The sequence below is a fragment of the Rhopalosiphum padi genome, chromosome 1 (assembly GCF_020882245.1).
Source record: "Rhopalosiphum padi isolate XX-2018 chromosome 1, ASM2088224v1, whole genome shotgun sequence".
Classification (NCBI taxonomy): domain Eukaryota; kingdom Metazoa; phylum Arthropoda; class Insecta; order Hemiptera; family Aphididae; genus Rhopalosiphum; species Rhopalosiphum padi.
This window is the reverse complement of record NC_083597.1, coordinates 21,731,428-21,758,745: the sequence shown is the minus strand read 5'-3', so window position 1 is coordinate 21,758,745 and position 27,318 is coordinate 21,731,428. Positions and strand designations below refer to the sequence as shown.

The following is a 27,318-nucleotide window of genomic DNA, read 5'->3' as shown; positions in this document are numbered from 1 at the left end:
CTGCGGAATAGCTTTTATGCAGTTGACGAGATCCAGGAAATATCGCGTTTACGCCGACCCGAAGCTATATCGCTCGTATAATAATAATAATAATAATATTATTATATGGGTAGGTATTAAAATTATTACACGCCCGCCCTGCTGTATTATATATAGTTGCGTGACATTCTCGTTTGTACACGAATACCCGAACGGTACGAAATTATGCGCTGGAAAGTGATTTCACACACGTCAGATAAAGTTGCGTGTATAAACATCCATTTAAGTGTAGTACATAGTGCTATGAAAAAGATGCATTTTTTCCTCGCTTCGGTGGTTCAGTGATGCGTTTCTGAAGTGCACTGGTCGTATACGTTTATAACCAGTGTATACTATGCATTATATTATATTCTTATTATTATTATGTAGACTATAGACCCAAATTAGGAAACGGCCGTCCTACTCGTCCTGTTCGGTTTCGAGAGCGGTGCGATAATACGCATAATATTAATATTACACGTGTCATATTGTCGTAATTATTGTCTGCCCGAATATAGAATATTAGAATTATGATGGTCGTTTAGATGGATCCAAACTTTTTTTACCTGAAAATGGATATAATATTACATCGTTTGGGCGTGTTTCGTAATACCATTGAGGGAATAAAATAGATCATTTGGTCGATTTTAATAGACTATACGTTACCAATTGACACTATATATAAATTATTGCACTGCGCTTTCACGCGTTTTTATTACCTAGTTACAGCGGCTGTATAATAGAACTAGTATTTATTTGTAGCTGACGTGTTATAGATAAACCGTGTTATATCTAATTTATTATATTACTTGCAAGCGTTGTACCATTAGCAACAACTTAAAACGGTGGTTGGCAATCTTTTTGGACTTAAAAAAGTTTTGCGGACCGTGTCGGAAAAAAATTAAAAATTGTTAGACTTAATTTAAAAACGTTTGTTTATCATGTAAATATATTACAGTTTAACAGTTGCAAATTAGATTTATTTGTTTAATTTGTTATACTTTAAGTCTTAAAATATCAAAAAAACCTTTTTTTTTTTTAATGTTCCAAAGCTAATAGTCCCAGGTCTGTACAAATCGAAAAGAAAATATTGTCACTCAAATGGCAGGTATTAGGTATAGATTTAAAAACATTACACACAGATCGTACACTTGAGCTGAGCTACGAGTATATCGTGTATTTCTCAACTATGTTTTTAATGACATTTCGTACTCATACTAAAACTTATATAGTTATATACGTGGGGAATATATTATAGTCGATAATACGTCATTACGTTGATATACCTATAAATAAAACTGTGTTATGTTTTGAATGTGTTTTGCTCAATTATTAAAACGGACCGTATAATTTTCGTACCTCGCATAGAAGCTATAATATATTATAAACGTATAACTGCTGTTAGCTGTTACCGTATTGAAATAGAACGGTCACCGCAAAGTAAATTATACTTGAAACGTATTGTAATTTATCTGATTTCGAACGGTGTATATCATTTTACTATTTACCTTGAAAAAGATATAATATTTTGACACCGACACTACAACGCGTGGATCGAAAATAATAGTTATTTCCTTGGGATATATATTATATTATACACTATAAAATTAAACATCACCTTTTAATGAGAAATACGTACACTATTATATTTTTCTGTAATTGTATTTTACAATAATTGTAAAATGCACGTGCCAGATAATATAATACACAGTTGCGCAATATCGTTACGAATATTGTTAATACGTATTCGCTTCTTTAAATCGATTGCTTGAAGCAAATTAAACGTAAATCAATTTTATTTTCATTCGTTTTGAATAGATACACATGTTATTCTTAACGGATATTAGTTATTTTACGAGTCCCTAACCTAACCTAATCTAATAATAGGCGCGTAAATGTGTTCTATGTATCCATATTATTATTATTTTTTTTAATGTCTTGAATTTGTTTTTGAAACCTCATCCAAACAAAAAATGAAAAACTATAATAGAATTTGATTAAATTTATTATATTTATATAATTATATTTTTTATATTATAGTAAATTACTGTTTTTATTGGGTTCTTTCTCAGATTAGCCAGTCTTAAACTACAGGATCCTCTCCTCACTAATACAATCTCACTATTTGCGTTATTTCTTTGATAAAGAATTATAAAACCATGGGTTGTTTAATCTATATTTTACTAATTAAGTATAAATTTGAACTTGAGATAATTTAAATATCTATAGTAATTAAGATTTTTTATTATCATATGACTAAAATATGGTTTGACTTTGCGTCCCAAAAATTTCAGTGTAAATAATGTGTACCTAAACGTTTTTACAGATTATCGTTAGTATTAAGACTCATATTACTATAATGAATTTTTAAACAATTTATTGAATTAGTGCTATTGAGATCATCAATAGACACTACCAATTACTAATTAGCATTATACGTATATTGTAATTATTCTAGATTATATATGGTTTCAACTTCTATTTGCGAACAAACGATAAGTAACTACTTTAAATCTAAAACATTAAATGTTTTCTAGAAAGCGTTTAAATTGGCGTGAGTTTTAAATTTGAATATTTGAAACCATTTAGTTTATTTTTTGCTTTATTATAGAATAGATATTTATTGTACTCCATTATCTATTTAGTGTTAATTTAATATTCTAGTTTTATATTTGTTCATTACAAACATAAATAAATAAATTATATTGAACACACTTTTATTATTATACAAGTAATAATAATATTTATCGATTTTTTAAGACAATGAATAAATGTAAAATTAATATAAAATATAAACAATTATTGTAAGTACAAATCTATTTATATAGGAGACATAATAACTTTCAAAATTGTATATTATTCAACTAAATGCATTGTAGAGTGCAGTTAATACTTTTGTTTTTTAATATAAAAGAATTAAAGTAGTTCATATTAGGTATGTATAGGCTTTAACATACGACATTTTTTGTACCTGATTATCGAGATATTTTTATTCAATAAGCTTAATATTATTCTTCTTTTAACCTTTGACTTTAAAATTAATAATTAATTTTATATTTGAGAGTATTATTTTTCTCGGCAATGATCAACCCCCTCCCCCCATGAAAAAAAACTAAAAAGAAAACATAAAAACGCTTAACGAAAACAACGTACCAATAACATAGGCTATACTTTTATATCAAGCTATACTTTTTCAAGCTACCTATGTTTGACGTTTACATTTCGGAGATGATAATCGTATTACAATAACAACGCGTCGTGTTACCGGAAAAATTATTTTTTAATCGTATCGTCATCGCATTCAAGCCCCCTGAGGCGCATACAGTCATATTATACACACACACACACACCATACCGATACGTCTTGAGGTCAAATGTCGTCAGTACCAGCAGCAGTAGAAATGTAATATAACGCCTCTGCCCTCTCCCTTCCCGCCGGAGCGAAAAGCCACCGTAGTCGTTTATAATATATCCCTTGTATACATATAGTGGTTTCAATGAAATTTGTTTTAGTTTCGGACCGTTTTGTGGTGTTTGCTAAAGTGTTGCCACAGATCACGCCTAATTATACACATTATACATAATATATATATATATACGATTTGATATATCTCATTTATCCATTATAATATATTATATTATTGATCTCCGCAGTCACTCGTTCCCGTATACTGTATACTATTCGAACTGATAAAAAGTATAAACAACACGACGGTAATTCCCGTAAAAGTGATGATTTCGTTTTGGACGCCTCGGGGAGGTGGCAGTGGCGGTTAAGCTGACCTTGTTTGAAAGAGATAGTGAACGTATTATATATATATTTATTCACACACACACACATATGATGGCGCACAATCATCATTGGATTCGAATTCTCTCTCGAGCGCGTATTACTTATATATAGTTATACATATATAACGTCCGATGATTCTAAAAAGTGTGCGCCTACCTATCTAAATGCATACGACAGTGTTGCAGTGGAAGCCGCGGTGACGACGAGGGGCAATTATTATCACCGGTAGGTAGGTAGGTAAGTAAAACCGGCTAGCATAATATCGTTATGTGTACTGTATCGGTGAATGGGTAGGAGAAATTTTGAGCGACGCGTGACCTACAAACGAGTCATAGAACCGATGCGCCGCCGCGACGACGATAATACGCATTATTATTATAGTATTATTACTATATTTTATGTACGTATATATGCCGCACGCCGGGAAAACGTCTGCCCACGCACGTCTCGCGTCCCGATAGTTTTTCCGTTTGACGTTTATACTCTGCAAACGTCTTGAGGGTTCCCTGCAGCGCGGCTTTTCGACCGTTCGTACGATGCGTTTTTGAAAAAAATAAAGTACTCAAAGGTGGTTGCACCGACTACATACTATACAAAGACAATTGTACTATATACGATCGGACGTGCATCCGGATTATCGATTTTCCAAAAATTTAAAAATCTATTATAAAATGTACAACAATTTAAAAAAATAAAAACACATTATAAAGCGTAATGTATGAGTGTGTCTGAGTTGAAAGTTGAAGAGTTGGAACACGTCAACATCAGTCAACATTTTGAATCTATGAAAATAAAACAATAATTTTTAAATATTTTAAACATTTTTGGTATTGTTTTCACTATCTAGAGAACAATTATACTTATTTTTTGGTTACGAATCATTATTATTATTATCATTATTCTTGGCGCGATTGTGTAGGCGAATTAAATACCTACAGACGGTAATTATTGTTATAACATTGTTTAAGTTGAATATTTAGAAAACAAGACGTCTGACTATTATAGTCATACTATAACGCTATTATTATTGTTGAATGAAAAAAATCATTAGTACAGTAAGTCAGTAACGCATGATGTCTGTCTTTTGCTGTTAGGCTACCCAACTCAGTTTAATGTTGTTTTTTATTATACAATTTGAAATTATAACAAATTATATTTGAACAAATGACCTATTTTTATCAAATAAATAGTCAAATTAGATTTTCCAATCGTCGGTTATTGATAACCATTTTATTGGTTATTATAACACTATTGCAGTATCTAAATAAACTCATAATATATTGCTCTGAAAAACTGGATAGATGGATATTTTTAAATGTATACATTTAAAAGGAAAAATATAAATATGAATCGTATATTATTATAGTAGTAAATCTAGATAAGAATATTTAAATTATAATATTATCCGAAAATAATTCAGAAATGATAAAGTTCAAATTTTGACATTTTAGTGGTAAACCTGTTTGGTTTCTCCCATTAGCTATAATGAAGTAAATTGAAACAAATTATTATTATATATACTGTTTAATTAATACGATTTATAAGAATAATTTTTGATGACTAATCCATGAAACTCCACACCACACGGAGAATAATTTTTTTGATATATTTTATTACCTACAAAGATAAAATATTTTAAATGTTTATCGATGAAGTTCTTTACTTTATGTTTATGTACCACTTCAGTACTTAATTAAAAGCGTAGCTGCATAATATTATGATGTGAAACGTATCCAATAGTTAAATTACGGGAAGTCGCTCTGCTGTATATTAGGTATCGAGTGTATGGTGTTATTGAGTAGGTCAATGTAATGAAAGTGTTAAATTTTTATTCGATTTTAAATTATTTCACATTTATAATTTTTTTTTGCATTTACAGTATTTTATGCTAAAAACAAAAACTTTATAAGACATAAAACGAAATATACTTTAAAATATCTATTAACAGCAAGAAGAGCCACCAGTTTATTGTGTTTATATCATGTCTATAAAATGCTAATAAATTATGCTGATACTAATATTTAGTGAAAGTTCTAAATCACAATAGTTTTTTAATTAAAAAAAAAAAATATTAATATAATGCATTTTATAAGGTTGTTTTACGTACAAATGCTCATGTTTACCTAATTTCTTCTATTTTTATATTATTTTGAAAATAACTGGGAATTTTTTACTCTTTACTTTTACCCCTCCCCAAAGTACCATCTAGATTAAAATCATACATCAGAAATCGTCCTTTAAGTTAAAAATCAAAACATATTTTGTTCTATCCCAATAAAAGGTAATGGCAGACACGAAAAAGTACCCATTATAAATTTAATATACAGTCATCACTTCGATCAGAATCTAAAATAAGGTATTTTTTTTTTTTTTTATTGATATATAAGAAATAGGTTAAACTTTTATCTAAACTGTATCATCATCGCATTATGGGTATGGTTTTTTTAGCCATAAATTAAACTATTTTATAACATAGTTAAATTTAATGTTCAACATTATACATTGCAGCGTCCACTAGACTTTCAAATTCGCGTCACGCGTATATAGTTCTTAAAATATTATAAATACACATATATTTTACACTGAATATTAAACTATGATAAGACTCTTTCGGTGTAGACCGATCGTCGATCATAATAAACGGTTATACCGTTAATTAGTAGAAAAAAAAAAAAAAATTAGTGGAAAAAATTAAAACATTTAATTTTTATTATTTTATGCGGGAGACCTGCAAGTAACCTGCTTTTTTATTATTGTGAGGTCATACGATGTAATTTACAATCGTTTGGGATAAGTACATTACAGTCGAATTTCGATGACTCGAAAACCTTGATAACTCGAATGTTTTTTTTGTCCCTTTCAATTATATAAGTGTTATATAACTCAAAAAATACGTAGGTCGAATGAAATTCGAGTTATCGATATCGCAGTATTACATATTTTTTTTCAAATATAAACAATATTATGCATTGTGCCCGTGCACACGCGATGTAATAAAGGTATCAGCTAAACAGTCGTTGTACTTATATACATATACACTTTCAGTGTGAAGTCTATACCTTTACCCTACAGCTATGCAGAATTATAACAATAGTTGTAGGTGCGTAGGTATATTATGCGGACGAGATTCGTGTAGACATCATCGTAAATCATAACGTTATTATAATAATAATATCGCAGACAATCGGATTTCGGCAAAAAAATTAAAACACAATTTTTCCGAACGAGCGTGAAATCAACACGCGCGCAGTCGTGTAAAACAATAATAACGATTTGAACGCGTTTATGTGGCGCATGCATTTCGTGACGGCCAACGGTGTGCGCTATTCATTTATAATAATATTATTATAACATAAGTAAATAGTACATAATATATCATTATGCGCGATACGACAACACCACGTCCGGTCAGCCAAATCGTTTATATTTACACTCCTATACCTGGAGTCCATTACACTTCACGATTTGCGAATTAATTTCGAATGAAATCGAAATTTGTTTTTTTTTTCTAAACGTGTTTCCGCCTTCGCATGTGCAGTACGGCAACAGAGACACATTCTCTTATAATACTTATAATATTAAATTTCCATAATAGGTACACTCGTATAGTAATACTATAGTTCTGTGAGGCGTTAACTGCAGGGGGGCCGTAATTATTTTAGACGAAAACATTTGGTGAAATTATTGTAATCGCGATTAATATCACGAGTTTTACACATTTCATGATTTCAATGAAGAATCCCGTGTTAATACGTACGTATATTCGTCGTATTTACAGCATTGTTTTGACCTCACTTCGTGAAACGTTTATTTGCTGCATTGCAATGTGATACACATGTTATAGTTGAGTAAAAAAAAAACAACTTAAATAATACTTTTAAGATAGGAATTTCAATTCAATTAACCTTTCAGGCGATACAAATATACAGTATTATACAAAAATATTCAGTTTTATACGTGATTTTTTCTTGGGGATGCTTGGTTTTCAACGTTTTAAAAATCACGTGGAACAGCTTTTCCCCCGAAACCGCCAATGGGTTAATGCAAAATTACGACACGGTTATGCGGTTGCTAGTTTGAGCACTACGAAACGACTGTACTAAGCATCTTCGTATAATATAAAGAGAAATATATTTTATTAGGCTACGGAAATAACTGCTCTATAAACGGTTTGGTGGTTTGACGAAAACAATGTTTTCCGACCAATATTCACATGTACACCCTGCACAAGAATTATAATTTATAATACAATTAAACATAATATTTTATAATATTATAAAGGTGTTAAAAAATCAATACTCCCTCCCTTATATATTTTATCCATAATATTGAACTATTGAATTTAGTTATTATTTGTGCTTTACTTGCAGGTGTATCAAATGTACATGAAATTTGTATTATTTTTTTTTTTTAAGAAGAGAAGATAATACTATTTATATGATATACCTACCTATCTATGATCTATAAAAACAATTTCATGTTTTATTAGTGAAAAGAAGGTAAGTGACCACCTCCTTCACCACCACTCGTATATCAATTGAGTATACTAATGATGATAATTGATAACGATTTATGATTATATATTACAATATATTATTATATTATTATAATACATCGTATAGCTACGAGTGGTAGATATATTGCAATAAAACTGCAGTAGTGCTACACCGATTTTCCAATGGCATTGTCTTGTATTTTTTTTTTTTATTAACAGCGGGTGTCGCAATAAGAACGATAATAACAATAATAATATTATTATACGTAAATACGGGAACCGAATTAAAACGAACCAATTATAAAACAATAGAACAACTTTGGCCTTGCAATAATAATATATTCCTCATATACCACTTGCGTACATATTATTATATGCCTATATATATATATTGTATATTTGTATACAACATAAACATAATGTTACAATGGTCGTTTATAGTGGTATACGTCAAAAGCCTATAATCGAATTCATTAAAGTATCAAAATATATAGAGCTGTCGACGTTTATCATTATTTTCAGTGTTTCACACTTTGTATAAAGTATACACCACCACAGACTAGTATTACGTCTATCATAAATTAGTTATAATAATCCGATGATTAATTATTATTACGTAAAATGTGTCGTTGGAAACGCCCATTCTTGCACTTGCGTTAACAAGTAATGACCAAAAACACACTTACGCTACGCCCACCTCCCTAAAACTGAATTTTGCAAATCTTCCTACGTGGATAATTTACGCTTAATTTCTGCGAATGTCTGACTAGCTTTTTGTAATTCATAGTCTACCCGTTTGCCGAGAAAATCACATTTTCCTGGTGGAGCTTGGTTTTTTCATCTTTTCTTAACAATTTCAATAATTTTCCCTTTTTTATTTTTGCGTCCGTAAGCATGTCTACATTCGATTATAATTGGCATTACTGATTACTAAAATTAATAAGTACTATTGTACAAGTAAATTAAGTAAAGTTTACGAAATAGAAATGATTATATAATAGTTATTTTTATAAAACTTTTTACCTTACGAATAAATTTTAAAATATTTTATTTTAATAATATGTTATACTTTTTTTTTCGATTTAGGTATCATATTGTGATAGTAAAAATGTTTTAAAAAATATATAATTTATTATATTAATATTTCTAAAAAATTATATCTTATAAAATTTATTTGTACAATTTTGAACAGTAGACTAATATCTGTGACATATATTATTACTATACTAGCATTTTAAACTAGCATCCATTATATAGTCATAGATGATCTACTTTGAAAAAATAAATATTTGTTAAATTATGCCAGATAAGTTAAGTAATTGTTTTATTTAGCTATATTTATCTATTATAATACTTATTAGTTATTAAGGTAAATACCCCGTTTCTAGCTTATACAATAATAAAGCGTTAACTTTGACATCACTATTTTAAATTAAAGTTGTGTGCCCCATATATTAACGACCGCAAAAAAAAAATTAAGTTAGTTAATGTAATATAAAGTACGCTAAGAGAAATTAAAAATTAAGAAATTAATTAAAAAATAAGTTAACCATTAAACAACTTTTATATCCAAATTAAAAAAGCTTATATTTTTATTTTTTACATGTTTCAAATGCTATACGAATATCTAAACATCTTATATATTTTAATATACAATAAACTAAATAGAAATTATTTAGAGAAAATATAAAACGTTAATAAATTGATTATAAAATTATACATTTTTACGAAATTGGTAAATATGAGTAGGTATATAATATGTTATGCATAATGCGTTGTTCTTAAAATAAAAAACTGTGCCACTAATCACAACTCGTTTATTAACATTGGTATAAAGAGCTGTATATTTCCTCGAACAGTTACGGTCTTCACACGTCATTTGGGATTTCACCGTATAGAAAAGTACTATTCGTGAAATAAGCATTGTTTAATTATATATATAAACTTTATACAATATTAGAATATAATATAATATATAGCATTACGATACGTATTCACTATAAAAATGATTTTACTTTTCTTTTATAATATTCAACACGAATGCAATCGGGTGCACACGTCATGACGTATAAAAATATTGTAATATAGTTAAGTAGGTAGTACACATTACGTACCTACAAAATCATCGTTAAATGGAATAACAACATACAACAGGACTAGAACAAATTTGTGTATCAAAAATTTAGACGATATTGATTCATTCGGGGCAGGATTATTCCTGTCAGTCGATTTGATTATGAAAATATTATCGTTGAATTAAATACTCGCATATTGTGCGTGTTTCAAACGTTTGATTGACAGTTCGAGACGTATGTATATAAACGTTTGGTTTGGACTACACGAGTAATTCGTGTGTGAGTAAAAGAATAAAAAGTATTTTATACTTTCAAGAATTGAAAAAAAAACTTCGCGAACGAATCCTCTTACACTGATATTTATATACTCTCTCCAAATATTAACATCCTTCAAACGATCTACATTCTAATTTATTCTCACTTTATCTCACATCATAACCTATACATCATCATAATACATAGGTACTTTATAACAATATAATGTAATATTATGTACTTTCGACAGTGTAATGCACTAAGCGAATTCCGACCGTACGCAACGTTGTAAATTAATTCTTATTTACGAAATTGTCCAGCAAAACGAGGGTTGTGGGCAGCCTTATTAATATATAGTTGACGACGCTAGATGGGTACTACCAGACGTATTGCAGCGTAAAATACAAGTACTTTTGATATACGCTGCAGCAGATTATTATTGAAAACCAGGAAATTATACTACAACAGAAATATCACCGAAGAAAATAATCCACCGAGTATAATTGAAATGAAAGAAGGATTTTAAAAAAAAATCAATTTATGAATTATTTCATTTTTTTCACCCTATCTAAGGACTTGTTACTTACCTTGAGATTTTATTATTATTTGAACCGGAGGTCTCGAAGATTTTTTTTTTAACGTCTTCATTGCAGTAGCTCTCACGTATTGGTCACAATGTCGTTTCAAAACTGTATAAAATACATTTTTTACGTCTCTACCTGCAGTCATATGGGCACTTATTTGATTGGTAGATATCGTTGATCGTAAAATCGATAAACAATTCGTTCGTATATAGGTATATGGATCAAAGGATCATTTTATATTATAATGTACAGGATAGCTCACCGGGTATACTCACATACTCTTTTTTTTTCAATAATTCAGTTGTTTAAAATTTGATTTATAATATTTTTAAACATACTCAAAGATCAAAATCTCAATAATTTAAAAATTTCTCAGACGTCAGAAAACAAATCCACTTTTAAAGAAAAAAAAGTGGGATTCGACGTGCTTGGTGATCACCCTGTAACACATACAGCCAACGCGTACGAATTTATCACGATATTGCATATACACATAATATAATATAATATTATATATATATTATATAAAACCTATAAAAAGTGAATTTTATTATCATCGTAGTTGCGCAGGAAGACTCGTTCGCCGGCCGTAATAATTTTCCCTCTGCTCGATCTGTTTGCACTACATCATTCGCGTATTCTTTGTTTTACGATTGTTTATCAGCGTTTTGAAGATGACCGGATCGTTATACCAAACTCTCCGCGGGTTTCCGTACACACCTTTCTCCCGCGGTGAAATTACGACTTTCATTGTTTTATGTTTGACGTATTGCACTCGCGGCTCACTAATATTCGGGCGCCCGGTGGATACGACCGTGACGAATCGTCGCCCGAACATAATATATTATGTGCGACGCTAATCCGCATCCGAAAAACCGCGATATTGTGCCTAATAAGTAATAAGTAATAATAACTAATATAATATGAGCGTTCGCCGGACGACGGTATATAGTAGACGCGGCGGCGCTGTTGTAGTTTCTCGTTTAGATATTTTCGTTGTATTTTGCTCGTATATCATACTATATACTTTCAACGAGCATTATCGTTTTGGTTTTTAATTAAAATATTTTCCGTCCGCCGCATTCGAAAATTCTTATGTGTGACAAGCGTCACAGTACTATAATACTACTTGTATATATATATACACACACCATACATTGTGCTCGCCGTATACCTACGATGTTTTAACCGCCGGAAAGAACTTAAAAGGAAGTAGCGCCGCAATGAACACATTTAGAATGATTAATGATGGACATATTATATTATATAATTTATATATATATATACGTCGTATAACTTTCGGTTGGTGTATACTCGTATAATAATATAATAATTAATATTACTATAACAGGCGGAATCAACACGTCTATATAATGTATTATGTAGTGACTGCAAATTGCAATGTAGTTTTGTCAAAAACACTGTTCTCTATTTATTTTTTTTCGTATAAGTATTATTTTGGATAGGTATAGACTTATAAACTATTAATCTATTTAAAGAATAAATAATCTGCAACTTAAAGTACATGATTTAAAAGGACAAATCATAAGTAGGTTTATACGATGACGGATTTTTTTATTATTACCTAGTAAATAATTATTAAACCGTTCATTATATCGTACCAATTGAACTCTTATTACTTATTAATTTTGAAACTATGTTACATTTCGTCATAAACCACTAAACTATAAACACTATAAAAACAAAACCGGATTAACGCGTGTGTTATAAAATTAAAAATGTAATATTTCATTATTATTTTTGTTCATTAATTTGTTTTTTTTTATCTATTAAATTGTCAAGTTTTTTATAAATCATAATTCATATTATTAATTGCTTTTTCACTTGAGTGCTACATAATATAAGGCAATTCAGATTCTTGTTAAAGTGTTATGTTATTTTTATTTGATTGATTAGAATAATTATAAAATTTTCAGCAAAAATCTTATTGTTTATATTATAATATTTACCCTCAATTTAAAAACCAAATGTAACACAACGTGATATATTATATTACAGGAACAGAAAGTAGAAATGTATCGTCGTTTTTACTTAAGAAGTCTTCCTGGATTAATTTATCAAGCAGTACGCAATACGCGTTACTTATAATAAATTTTCAGACTATCTGGTTACGAAATCTGCATTTATTTTTTACAATCTTGGTTTACGAATATATCGTATGTGAACCAGTGTATAGCACATAGATACAGGTCGGTTGATGTAATAATCCGGTTGTTGACAGATCGACATTGTTTATCACCATACGTGGTTCACATGACTTCTTATAAGGAAAAGAAACTTGAAAAGGAAGAGAATAATAGGTACTTGGTGTTGGGTTGCTGGTCGTACCCACACCAAAAATGTAATAAAAAAAATAAAAATGTATATAAATATGTTGTAATGACTGGTATAATGTTTATGTATATATTATTTTGTATTTACACGGCATAACTATACATGCACATTAAATTTTATAAATAAAAATACAAACAATATCGGTCCCAAAAAAAAAAACACATGCAAATACCTATCTACGGTTGCAGCGGTGTAGTCTTCTCTATGTTATACAGAAAAAAAAATACGTAACTGATAGATATAATAAGAAAATTAAGTTATACTCTTATTGTCTACAATTAAAATGTTGTGTGTATAAGTTAACTTAATGTACAATTCAATAATATGCGCGCCAGCAATGACATATTAAATAGGTAATAATTATATAAAATAATATATTAATATTTCGTTTAATGAGCAACAATCTGAATAGTGAATAGCTTTACTAGAATATAACGCGAACGCGTAACGGGTAAGAGGGCGTAATATTCGTGAATGGCTCGTTGATAAAAATATATAATAGAATAATAATAATAATTGATCGATCACATTCTCAAAACTAGAACAACAATGACGTAATATTCAATAGTGTAGGTATATTATACACTATATAATATGTATATTATATAGGTTTACCGTCCACTGTATTAAAATAAACATGCGTCGTATTTTAATGTCGTTTCCGTCCGTTTACTATCTTCCGGCCGAAGATAAAACGATGAAACAATCAAAGAATTCCCACGTAAAGAGGAAATAGAGTAATTTAACGATGAATACAGTGTCGTGTTAGGGGCCCAGTTTACAGATGCCTTCGACGACGAAGACACGAACTTGACCTCTTAATACAATGACCAATGTGACGTGCAACCATAACGATTTATTAGATTTTGATTTGATGATTGACTTTTGACGGGGGAAAAAACGAGATTTGGAACGAAATATGTATGTTGCGGTGCTGCGATTTTTTTCGTTATTAAAATGAAAACGAGGCGAAATAAACTGTCGACTAGACGACGAATAGGTAGTTTGAAATCGTTAGAACGTTAAACATAGGACGTTTATCGTTTGGCAATTTCATAAATCGAATCGCTCCACAGTCAATGTCGATCACATCGTATTGCGATCTTTAAGTGCAAAACAGAAACACAATGTAAGTGAATTTGAGCAATATTTTGGTAATTTATATAATATACTACGCCCTATTGCCCGACAGGCGGTCAGCGTGACCGGTTAAATCTATTGGTAACACGACGACGACTGACGTTAAATAACACAAGTAAACTTTGTATATGGTACAACGAATGTATGGGGGGGGGGGCGCCTACAGTCAATCGACAACTTGAACAGTGGCGTAGGCGCTGAACGTGACCTTTTTGGGTTCGTCGTAGGTATGTTGATAGAGTTGGCTCTTGTTGTTCTTTTTGATCACCGACTTGAGATGTCCGCCGTTTTTGGCCTGTTGCCTCTGCTGCTGCTGCTGTTGCTGGAGCTGAAGCTGCTGCTGGTAGAGCTGGTGCTGTTGCTGCTGTTGCTGGTATTGGCCGTGTTGATGGTGTTGGTGGTGGTGTTGATGGCTAAAGTATTGATAGAAGTTGGCGGTGACAGATTCGCCGACGCTGTTGCGTCGCCGGAAAGCCACGGGCTGCAAGTCTTGGAGCGGCGGTGACTGATTGCCGGAAGTTATTTCGCGGAGTTTGCCGAAAAACCGGTTGCCGAACGACGACGGCTGCTGCTGCTGCTGCTCGACGTTCGGGTATCGACTGAACGCCACTGGCGGAGGATGCGACGGCTGGACCGCGGTCAGCTGCAGCGGATGCTGTTGTCGGCGACCCGGTCCCGTACTCCTGCTCCGGGTCCGACTGTTGCTAGACCGTCTGTGTTGTTCGTACCGGCCGTCCAGTCGATCGTAATCGGCCGTCGACCACAGCCGGTCCGATACGACGGCCGTTGGCGACGCGCCGGTGGTAGATTTTGCCGGCGATTCCTGACCAGACTTCCTTTCCGGTTCCGGACTGGCCGGCGGCAACACGGCGCAATGGTTGACATTGACCCTGATGAACTGGCCCCTGACCACCTTTTGTTGCCGCCTGTAGTCTTCGTTGGTCCCGTCACCGCCGTCCGATTTCACTTTGTATTTCCTCCTTTCCGGTCTCTGCGGGGGCGGCTCAATGCCACCGTCGCCGTCGTCTCGGTCTCGGTCGTCCTCGTCCCCATAAGATCGGTCTTTAGCGGTCGGCCTCGGCGATTCGGGCGTGCTTATGCTTATGATGCTCGACTGAGACGAGTCCCTGGAGGTGGAATTGGCCGCAGCCACTACGGGTCCCGCGGTGACTTCGATGTGCGTCACCCCGTCGGTGTCGGTCCGCTGCACCAGGTTGAATCGGTTTACTTCGGGCATCGCCGTCAGCGCTATGTTGTTGCTTGCGGCACCGACGCCGACGCCGATTTTGCGCCTTTGCGACGACAACGGTCCACCACCGCTGTTCCCGTGGCCCGCCCAAGGCTTCGGCTCCAACTTCATGCGCCTGCTGTGCTCCTGGTACGCCCGACACACGTCCTGCAGCCTGTTGTCCCGGCTCCGGACCACGATGGCCTCCAGGCCCGCGGACGGCGTCCTCCTGGTCTTGATCACCCACACTGCGATGCCGGGCAGTGCGGCCGCGTCCGTGTGACAGAACGCCACGTCGTTCAGCCCGTACGCCTCGCGACCAGATCCGTCGGCCGTCTCCGCGGCGACCACGACCGGCGCCTGTCCGCCCCTCAGCGAAGCGGCGTCAGCGTCGTCGCTGTCCTCCGAAACGCCGCTGCTGTTGGCGCTGTCCGACGCCGCACCCGCCGCCGCCGACACGGCCGCCAGCGTTCCCGTTTTCCTCTTGGCGGGATCATCGTACGATCCGAGCGACGCCAAGTCCTCGTCCGACTCGAAACCCTCGTCGTCCGGCCGCTTCCTCTGGTACGGCACGATCTCCAGTCCGACGTCCCGGCTGCATGACACCGTGCAACGCCGTCCCGGTAACCGGCCGCGCTGTTGCTGCTTCTTGCACAGCTGCCTGACCAGCGTGGCCAGGCTGTCCGAGTCGGCGGATCCTTGAACGGGCCCCCGACCCAGCAGCTCACAGTCAGCCGTCGTTGTCGTTGTCGTCGCGCTCATCGTCACCTGAAACCACAGAATACCGTCATCAGTACATACAATCGTAATATTATAATATATACCAACTATATTATATAGTATCGGCTACTATGTAATTGTTGATTTTTAATCAATGATATGCGATATACGTTGAAAACGTTATCATAAAAATACTGTAGAAACGTTTTTTTTTTTTTAGCCTCTCGATATAAGTACCCTGTATGTTTTTATTCGATTATTTTATCGTCGAACACTCAATATTTCAAAATATATTTATGTTTTTAAAAATATGTTTCTTACATAATTTCCAGTAAACAAAACAACAGTTTTTACTTACATATTCTACTCCAAAATATGAATTTAAAAATATATATTTTCATTCAAAAAATGAAAAAAGGTATAACAATTAAAATATTAAAAAACCATAAATTAAAAAAATCGTTATATAATTTTTAAACTGTACATTATGTAAGATATATATTTACGTTAATATAAAAAAAAAATGAATTTTATTCAAGTAAAAAATCACATTGTACCTATTATGATATATAATATTATGTTTTTAATATTTTTCCATTTATTTTATCATAACGGGTTTATTGATTACCCTTCTTATATTTAGCTCTGAAGTTAATATTTATTAACAAATGTAATATATGAATATTTTCTTTAAGAATTAAACTATTATATTAAAATTTCAAAATTCTAACACTTATAATAATAGAAATAATGTGGTTTAATTATTATTTGTTCACAGTGACAATAAGTTACGTTTGTAGTCGACACCTAATGTTAATTTGATGAAGATTTACTTATAGTACAATTAATTTTAAGCGGTTTAGGTGTATTCTATAGTCGGCAATAATAAAAGAGAATGTGTCATTGGGCGGAGAATATATGTAAATAACCTTCGGGTGGTGATTGATCGGTAAGAAAGTGCCCCGCCAGCGAATAGAACCGTGAAACGTACAACGACCCACAGATAACCGTTGGTTTTGTCGGGAGGGGTTCTCCTTGTATCTGCGAAGGGTATGGAAACTGGAAACTGGCACTGTTTTCCAGTGACCCAGAACAGCATAGAGTAATTTGTAAGAAATGTATACTGACAGTGGTTTCTACCGATTTATACATTTTTCAAATTCCCTATGTTGCACTTTAAATCATTATAGATGAGTTGTACGTATAATTTATAAGTAGGCACACGAGTTTAAAGTGTACGAGCAATGAGTACGAAGTATTACGATCTAAATGCCTAAAATGTAGAGAAAAAAACTAACTTCTACTAATGTATAAACTAATTAAAAGTATTGAATGCTTTTTTAAATTAAATAAATAATTAAATTAACGATAAATGTATAAGTAATCTTATGATTGACATATATAATTATATAAATATTTTAATTTAGTTTTTTAATGCATAAAACATTTTAGTTTCGATTTTTAATTAAAATGTTAGCAAGTTTATCGATATCTAAAATAATATATATATATATTTTATTTAATACTTATATCTTGAGTAATTTTAAAATAATTCCATGCAGTCATATCAATTGAAACAAAAATTATTCAAGTAAAAAATCTGACAAATAACTACTCATATTTTATAATCAACAAAACAGCAATTAAATGAATATTTATAATTTAATTTTCGTTTGATTTTCATATAATTGCTTATGTTTATCTGTAGTTATTTCTTTAATAATAGAAATAATACTTAATTATGTAATAGATATTCTGTTACATTCAAATTTAAACGAATTTATAGTTTTGTATATTGAATTTTTATGATATTATATAAAGGTAATTGTTCGCGATAAATTTAATAACTACCTATTTATAGGTTTTAATATATTTGTATATTGACACATATAATGACGTCTGAACGATATGAACAGCAAATCATCGGACGAGTACATATGTACTTATCGGAAATAGTCACGTTTGAAAATAGATCATATTATCCGGCAGACAGTTAGTCGGACCTGGATCAAAGCAACGGTATTGACTCGGACGTATAGTAAACCCATTAAGTCTCCATACACGGCAATAACAGCATTTCGATGGTAGGTCACAACACGAGTAAACATCGCGGTGGTAATCCATTTCGGTATTCGCGTACATCTTCCTTTCCGGTTGACATTTTTATTTGTATTAGTCGGACGATTCTTTTCTGTTTGTTCAATAGATTAAAAAAAAAAAAAAACGTGTTTCGAAATACTTGCTGACCAGACAATTTAATTACAGTTTAAACTGGAAAACTGGAACGTTATGTAACGCCGTTACAAAAAAAAAAATAAAATAATAATGCATGAATCTACCTACCATCATTCTCTGTCTGTCTCACTATGTCACTCTTTCTCTTTCTATGCCCGTTTATTTGTAGGTGTGACCAAAAGTAAGCCATAGATTTTTTTTTTATCGAGGAGCATATTATATTACACACGTTCACACGTTAATTCGACTGACGATGTCCACGATTGTAATTTCGTATATATTTAATTGTCTTGCGTTTAACACGTTCGTTCAAGTCTCCGATCAGTATTTATACACCCGTTATACCTACCGAATTTATAAAAATCTGACGTCATCCGAAACGATGTTGAAGAAAACGTGGCATTTTACAACTGTATATTGCGATACTTGCTTTCTAGGTATTTTATTAATATAATATGCTTTTATTCTCATTTCATTTTCTAAGGAAACTATTAGTACAACAACGATGAGGAGCTCTGATATTTCATAAACGACTTGAAGGCGGATAAAAGACATTATGATATAGGTCTAAACACTTCGTTTTCGATAACACTTAGGAATGCGAAGGGGAATCAACTATTTGCGTGCGAAAAACTGGAGAAAGTCCTACGAATGTACAGTGTGCCCGCTGCAGTATGCAGACAAAAATGCATCAGCCGCAGGTTTCTATCGACGAACAATATATGCTTTTGAGGCCTCGATAAGCAATGTTTTGCGGTGTTCGTGGTCTAGTGTGTACCTAAAAGTACGAGTGTAGAAATATTTAACTACTAAATTGTACATATGAAGTAAACCATATTATCTGACTTAAGACCATCTATCGAGATAATTTTATTATTATATTATATACATTTTAAAACGATTTCTCCATTTGCGCTTTGAAGAATCGGACCGTAGTCAGCTGGTGTACGAAAACGCACTGATGGTGGAGATCAAAAGGTATATCACCAAACAAACGATACAGAAGGAATCACGTACCTATACCGATTGTTCAAAACTCATCATCATTTGTCAATAACGCTTCCTAACGATTCATTTCGGAACACCGATGGAGGTCGTACGCTACTTTTAAAGATAACGCTTGTGATCACATTTTAATCGGTTATCACTGTTTATTTAACGATAAATGTTGGCATGGAATCGCAATCTTCCAGTCTATAGCAGGCCTCTCCGGAATATTAAGAACGATCGAAATCAGTCAAACCAGATTAAGAACATTCCTCGTTTCAAAGACGTGTATATATGGTGTATACTTATATATATATATATAGCTATATAGGACTAATAAAAAAAAACTGTCAGTGGAAAATTGTAATTTATCGACCGATAACATTTTAACTGCATCATAAACCGATCGTTCGCCGCGGAGTACAATTTGTATAAAACTAAACGCGTATATATTTATACATAATGCGCACACTGCACAGAGTTCGCAACAATTTCAAGTGTACACAGTGAATAATAAAATAAGGTTTTCAAATACATCGATAATATAATATAGTGAGATTATTGATATTATAACACGCATATCATTATAATATTATTCCCGTACCTGGCGAACACACACACACAAATATATATATATATACATAGGTTTAAAGTAATACAAAGAATTATGGTGAATGTAAACAAATTCGAAAACATCGACTGAATGAGTTCCGTGGCGATCGAATTTTACCGGCTACAATACACTTATACATAATAATATTTACCATGCTAAACGATTCTCGAGCATAATAATATTGTTCGTTTTTCACGAAATCACTTTCGTCGTCGCTTGTTATATATCGACCACCTATTATAAACTGTATTAAGTCGACGGGATTGCGACACGGCTATATCTTCTTCTCGCGTATATATACTTCTTGCGTCGTGATCCATCCGCTTTCGTCGTGTCATCAACGAAATAAATGTCTTCAGAGTGACGTTATACAATACGTAATGGCTGTGTTCTCGTTTTATTTTAATTTTATTTTTTCACTTTTATTATTTTAAGTAATAAATGACCCGTGAACACAGTGCTCACGAAATCGTCACACACATATAGTCCGAAGGTTCTTAAATTGCTCTTATTTAATTTTTAATTTTTTTTTTCCGAGCAATATGCTCACAAACGCTCTATAAATGGCTTATGTGTGTTGTAATTTCGTCGCCATGTACAAACACGCGTAATTAGTCGTAATTGTTCATCGCCCACCATGTTACGCCATCTGAATAATAATTATACACCGTAAACCAGTACAGATGCATTATAGGCAACCGTAATATTATCACCAGAATCGGGTCGAAATGACAGATCGATTGTGTAGAACCCGTATTAATTACAACGCACTGCAACTATCGCGTGTTATGTTCGATGTTTTACCAAAGATTTAAAAACAATAATTTATTTATGTCGTGACGACATAGTCGTCTGGAAACGATGACACAATTTCTGAACGGTGGATGTACACATATACATAGGTACAGAGTACGTGGATATTATACGTTTTTAATATTTCTGGTATTTCCTGCGATTTTTTTAAGGCGGCAATAATAGTAAAATAAAATATTTCGCACTAAAGGAGAAATAAACACGTATACGAAATAACGAACGTTTTAAGGAACTTACACGTTTAACGATTATTCGTGTAAACAATATTAACAATAGGTTTTATTAGGCAGCTGAAGATTTGAAAAGTATACAAAACGTGAAGTGTGAATTGTATGAAAAGCAATAGAAAGTGTTAAAAAAAAAAAGATAAATAATCATCCGAGCCCACACATAAGCTAACCTGTCGGCAGGGATTCATCAGAATTGTGAAATTTGCGTAATCGCGTGTGTATAGTATTATATATTACCCGCCTCCGGCTTTTATGTATAGCTTTTTGCATACGACTGTAAACGAAAATCTGAGTTTTATGTATTTAATATTCATAATGTATATATAATTTTATGGTTTTGCTCATAAAAATTTATGAAATATATCATATTATATTATTAAGAATATAATCTATAAGCACTTAAAGTTTTATTTTTATTTTTAAAAATATAATTAATTTTTTAGGAATTTTTTTTGATTGGAAGACGTCACTTTAATTATATTTGTCATAGCGAATTAATTATTTAATATAAATTATTGAGAAGTTATTTATTCAATTTGAAAAATATTTACATATATTTTATTCGATTGTCTTTGGACACTTGCCATTGGGTCACATATAATATTCAACCACGTAGGGTTAATAATACATAAAATATATAGACATGTTCAATGAATAATATATCTTTATACCTACACTGAGTTTTTTTTTATTTAGATATATAATTTATTTCATCTTGGTTATTTCATTATATTTTTTCAGTCATTATAAAAAAAAAAAAATATTTAAAATTATAATATTTTAAGTTGCAATATTTTAGCCATTTAATTTTACTTATGAAATACTTTAAATTTAATCTTATTTGTAGGAATACATTTGATCTATAAGCTTGTACAAGGGCATTCCTAATTCCCATTATCTATAATTTCGGCGTGTCTACTCGCTTTGACTATGATCTAATCAAGATCAGACACAGCATTACGAGTAGATATCAGATTTTCTGCATCTAAAGTATATACTATTATTATTAATATTTTTGAGTAGGTACACGAAACACCTAGTTCACTCGAACAACTAACAGTACAATATTGTCGAGTACAGTTTAAATTATATTGTCGCGGTACTCAATAAATATTACACTTACTTCAAGTGTTTGTTTATAGTTGTTCAAATCGTATAGGTAAAGAGAAAACAATGTGCATTTTTTGCAATATGAATAAAAATTAGAAATATGCGTATGTTGTGAAAGTTCGGCATACTTATAACTACTGCGGCGGCGGCGTGACTGTAAATACATATTTTACGATCGAAACGATACTGAGCTTTTTTTTCCACCTTTGCGGGTAGTCCGCAAAGCCGACAATATTAAACGTATCGGTTTTTTTCAGACGGCTGTTATCACCAACTACATCTAAGGCGTTGTGCGCGTGTACTTGTAATATAAAATATGTTATACTGTAACTACTAACTATATCCAAACACAATATACTTTACTAGCCACATACGGCCGTATTAGATTTACTACAGCAATAATATTATTGTGAATATAACATAACACCCGTTGTATACAAGACGGGCTGCGTGTCGAGAGCATAATATGCATATTAAATAATTATGTACGCGTAATAGGAAATGATTCTACTTTTCTTCGGACCGGAAACAATATCATTACTATAGGTGTAATCGTCTTCGTCGTCGTCGTTGATGTCTGTACATCGTTCGGGAATCCTAACCTACAGCAAACGTTTCCGGAGCAATTCGTGCAGTGTAGGCCGTATCAATCATCCGTCGCCGAATTTGTCGAACGCGACCTTGAACTAGTTACACGGTCGGCGATCATTTCTTCCTTCTCCCCCTCCCCTTAATACGCACATACGTTAATTGGGGGAGATATGTGTATAGGTGCCGAATTCTTCACCTCTGATGAAGTTCAACGCTTGCAAATTATAACCAAATATAATATGTATATACTATATAGTTGATACGTCCGAGTGTAGTGAGACAGAAAATGTGTCATCGAAAATCGACGAATAACACCGGGAAAATCTCCAGCTTCCCGTAGCAGAATCGGATTTATCGTTAAGACGACTCGTGCACAATATGTCGAGTATCATCGGCTCCCCTCAGATCCCATTATCGTCTTTATACCATATACTATATTATGTATTATATTAGAGCACGATATCGGTCGGCACATGCACTTTCTAAACGACGTGTGTGTGTGTGTGTATATATATATACATATACCTACGCGCGTTAACGAAATAACGTCATTAAAATCGCATTTGTGCTGACGATGAGGTATTATTATTATTATTATTATTATTATATAGCTGTAGAGTGTATAGGTATAGGTATATGTCAGTCACAGTGAAGACAGTCACGGTTGTCGAATTTCCAGCTCAGACAACGCCGTCGTCACAGTCACAAGGTCCAGCTTACGATCGGACCCCGACCATATTGTATAATGTTCCGAATGCAATTTATAGAAAAATTAAAGTGCGACCATATGCAAGTCCGAAGTCAGAAATACCGATTTATCATTAACATCTCGAATATATTGTTTTGAGTGATCGAATTCAGTGTCATAGTACTCACAGCTCATCGGTATATTAATGTTTATTATCATAGTTTTACAAGTGACATATCAAAAAATGAACTTTTTTTCTGCAATGACAACAGTCGACGGTAGTGTATGTGTGTTTGTGTCTGCGTTTGTGTGTGTATGTATGTGTGTATGTGTTCATAATGTCCACTCGTGCATCAAGAGAGATAATATTCGTTTTGTCGAGAGAGAAAGGCAGCTATGGTATTAGTAAAGCCATAAATATATACAATATACGAGTATGGAAGAATATAATTATAATTTTAATAATACTTTTAAATATTGTTTTTAATTATATACACATTAATTTATTGTTTATGATATGTGTAATGGATTCTTAATATTATCTATTCTAATATTTAAGTTATATGCGTATATCTTTTGAAATTATTTAATTTTTTATCACGGCTATCGTTGAACATTTATGCACCATATATTTATGCATTTAATATATGTATACAGTTGAAATGCGCTGTACATTTGTGTAAGATGCTATCACCCACCCCCACTCCAACACCGTTGCAACCCATAATTTTGGCTCAAGTCGGTCAGCTGCAGGTCGCTATATGTATACACAAGGCGTTTCGAAGCTGTGCGAACAGATAGCTGCCATACGTAGTCTTGAATCCATTAACATTTGTCGAAAAAACAAACAAAGTGTTTCCCTATATATATATCATGTGCGTTTTTTAAATTCATCTGAAATTATCCGTGCATTGTGTTCATGTGAAACGAAATACCACTTGTTCAAATACACACACATGCATTTTTCTAGACAATGTTTGAACAGCGAAGACATCGAGCGTAAAATAAATTTAAATGCGTAGCAGTTAGACGAGCGACGTTATGTGCGTTAAAACCGTATCATAATCTTTATGTTTTCTAAAGACATGGGTAATATTAATTGCACCGACATAAGTAATAATATCATGTTAATCGTTAGACACCCAATATTCGTCGTTACAACGCATCACGTATTATAATATTATTTATTTGAAAGAACGCGCTAAACATAATTCAATATCGCACAGATATTAGATACGATAGCATTTGCAAATTGTTATCGTAATAAAATCGCTAGCGAATGCAGCGCGTATAGTGCATATATATATATATATAAGACGACCTACTTATAAGCGATGCATATTGTGTGTCTGACAAGCGTTTTCGCGGTAAAGCGAATATCCAGTAGCTTCTGCGACTATACTGTAATAACATACCATAATATACTATAGCATTACCTACATTTTGTTTTGTGCAAATCGTTAGAACAATGCTCAACAATGAAAATACTTGATTCATCAGATTATATAGTTAACATAAGTTAACACTACAATTTGCAAGCAGTTAACGCAGTTTTACTTACTGTTTTATTTTGCGAAATTAATATATTATTATTAAATTCACATGATGTTATCGGGTACTAAAAAACTCGTGTTCGAGTGATACGCCCATGATACGTCATACAATAGAATATTTTTAGTAGGTAAAAAAATAGTAATAATTTAAAAATAGTTTATGTATAGAATTACAAACAATACGTTTTTAATTGTATTAGTTAACAAGATATAATAACTAATTTGAGCCGAGAATAATGGTTTCGCTTGTTAAAACAATAAACAATAAAATAAAATAATTATAGTAATATACAACTATCTGCACTACGTTTTCTGTCAGATTTTATTCGATAGTACTGTGCAATACATATATACATAGTGCAAAAATGAACCTTAGACGAATCCGCACTGACGAGTCACTTGTTTTACGACGTCTAATTCGACGACAGAAAGTTAAAGCAAGAATGTATGAATGATGTGTCCAGCATGTATGAAAGATTATACAATTCTATAATGCATTTTGCGTTTTCAGACGTTTCACTGTAATCCACTATGAAAACGTTGATCTAGAAATGTTTTTGATTCATTTGTAACGCAGACAATAAATGCATTGTACGTGTAATGAACAGACAATATAATGTGTGATGACTAAGTCTCGTCTCGTCTGGGTTTCGTATGTGGTGTTTGTCAAATTTTTCGCCATTTTAAATCCTCTCCGAATGACTTTTCAGGTTGAAATAAAAACACAATAATTAATGGTTTTAATTTTGAGCGTTTTGTTAGTTTATACATTAAACACGATTTAAATGTATTAAGTTAAAAATATATCGTGTACTATTTAATATACGTAGGTATAATGAATTCATTTTTTTTTTTAAATCAACTACGCTTTTTTGAAATTTCTACTTATAGGTTACAGTTTTTTAAATATCTGCCAGTACATTATTTTATTTTATTTTATTTTTAATAAGTACAGGCCTAAGCCCAAAACCTATACAAATATTGTTTGAAGTTAATGATTTTCTTTTAAGAGTAAAAAAATAAATAAATATGTGTTTATAATGTTTATATATATTTATGAACTATAAGACATGATTGTTTATAAACAAATGTCCAGTTGCATAATGATGTACTATTACATTATAAACACTACATATTCATTATCCACATATCCACTGTAGGGACACGTATTCATATAGCATTGTGATGTTTGTTTAAAATATTTTGCCAGAATGAAAATCAACATTAATAACCATAAATGTAGTAAAAGCTAATATTTTAATGTTAGAAATACGAATACCGACCCCATTAATGGAAACAATAGAATGTTACACAGAGGATTGATAAAATTATGTAAATCTTCCAAACTATTTTGAAAATAATTTCTTGTACAAACATGAAACAATATATAATATGTATATATACATTATATATACATATACGAATTTCAGACCGTTAGAAAATGGAATGACCGTGCTTTTAACACCGTATACGGAATTATTGTAGAGGTATATTAAACGGTATTACCAGTATTTCCAGTAATACACAACGGTCCGCGAATGCAGACAAAAATCCACGAAGAGTTATTGAATACCGCTCGGTAATATAGTATTGTTTCATTATAAAACAAATTATCATTCGATTTTTTTATACAGTTCTACAGAATAACCTTAGTAATATAAATATTGTTTCCCAAAAAGACGGAATTTCCAATAATTGTGTACAAAAGTTAGATTGTAAAAGATGATTTGTCACATTTTTCAATGTTTGACAGGAAAAAATATTGAATTTTTTGTAAAATAATGTTTGAAATAATCAATGGCATACGTACAACGACAATATAGGTATTCATGATT

General features: G+C 32.4%; 1 protein-coding gene across 1 annotated transcript in view; it reads right to left on the bottom strand.

Moving 5' to 3' along the window:
• Positions 1-13,611: 13,611 nt before the first annotated feature.
• The window catches only part of LOC132928788 (ell-associated factor Eaf-like), a 32,619-nt gene continuing 18,912 nt past the window's right edge, over positions 13,612-27,318 (bottom strand). Inside the window, exon 2 of the mRNA XM_060993667.1 lies at positions 13,612-16,711. Within this exon, the coding sequence (XP_060849650.1) occupies positions 14,882-16,705 (1,824 nt within the window). The 5' untranslated portion in view covers positions 16,706-16,711 and the 3' untranslated portion in view covers positions 13,612-14,881. The remainder of the gene's footprint in view (positions 16,712-27,318) is intronic.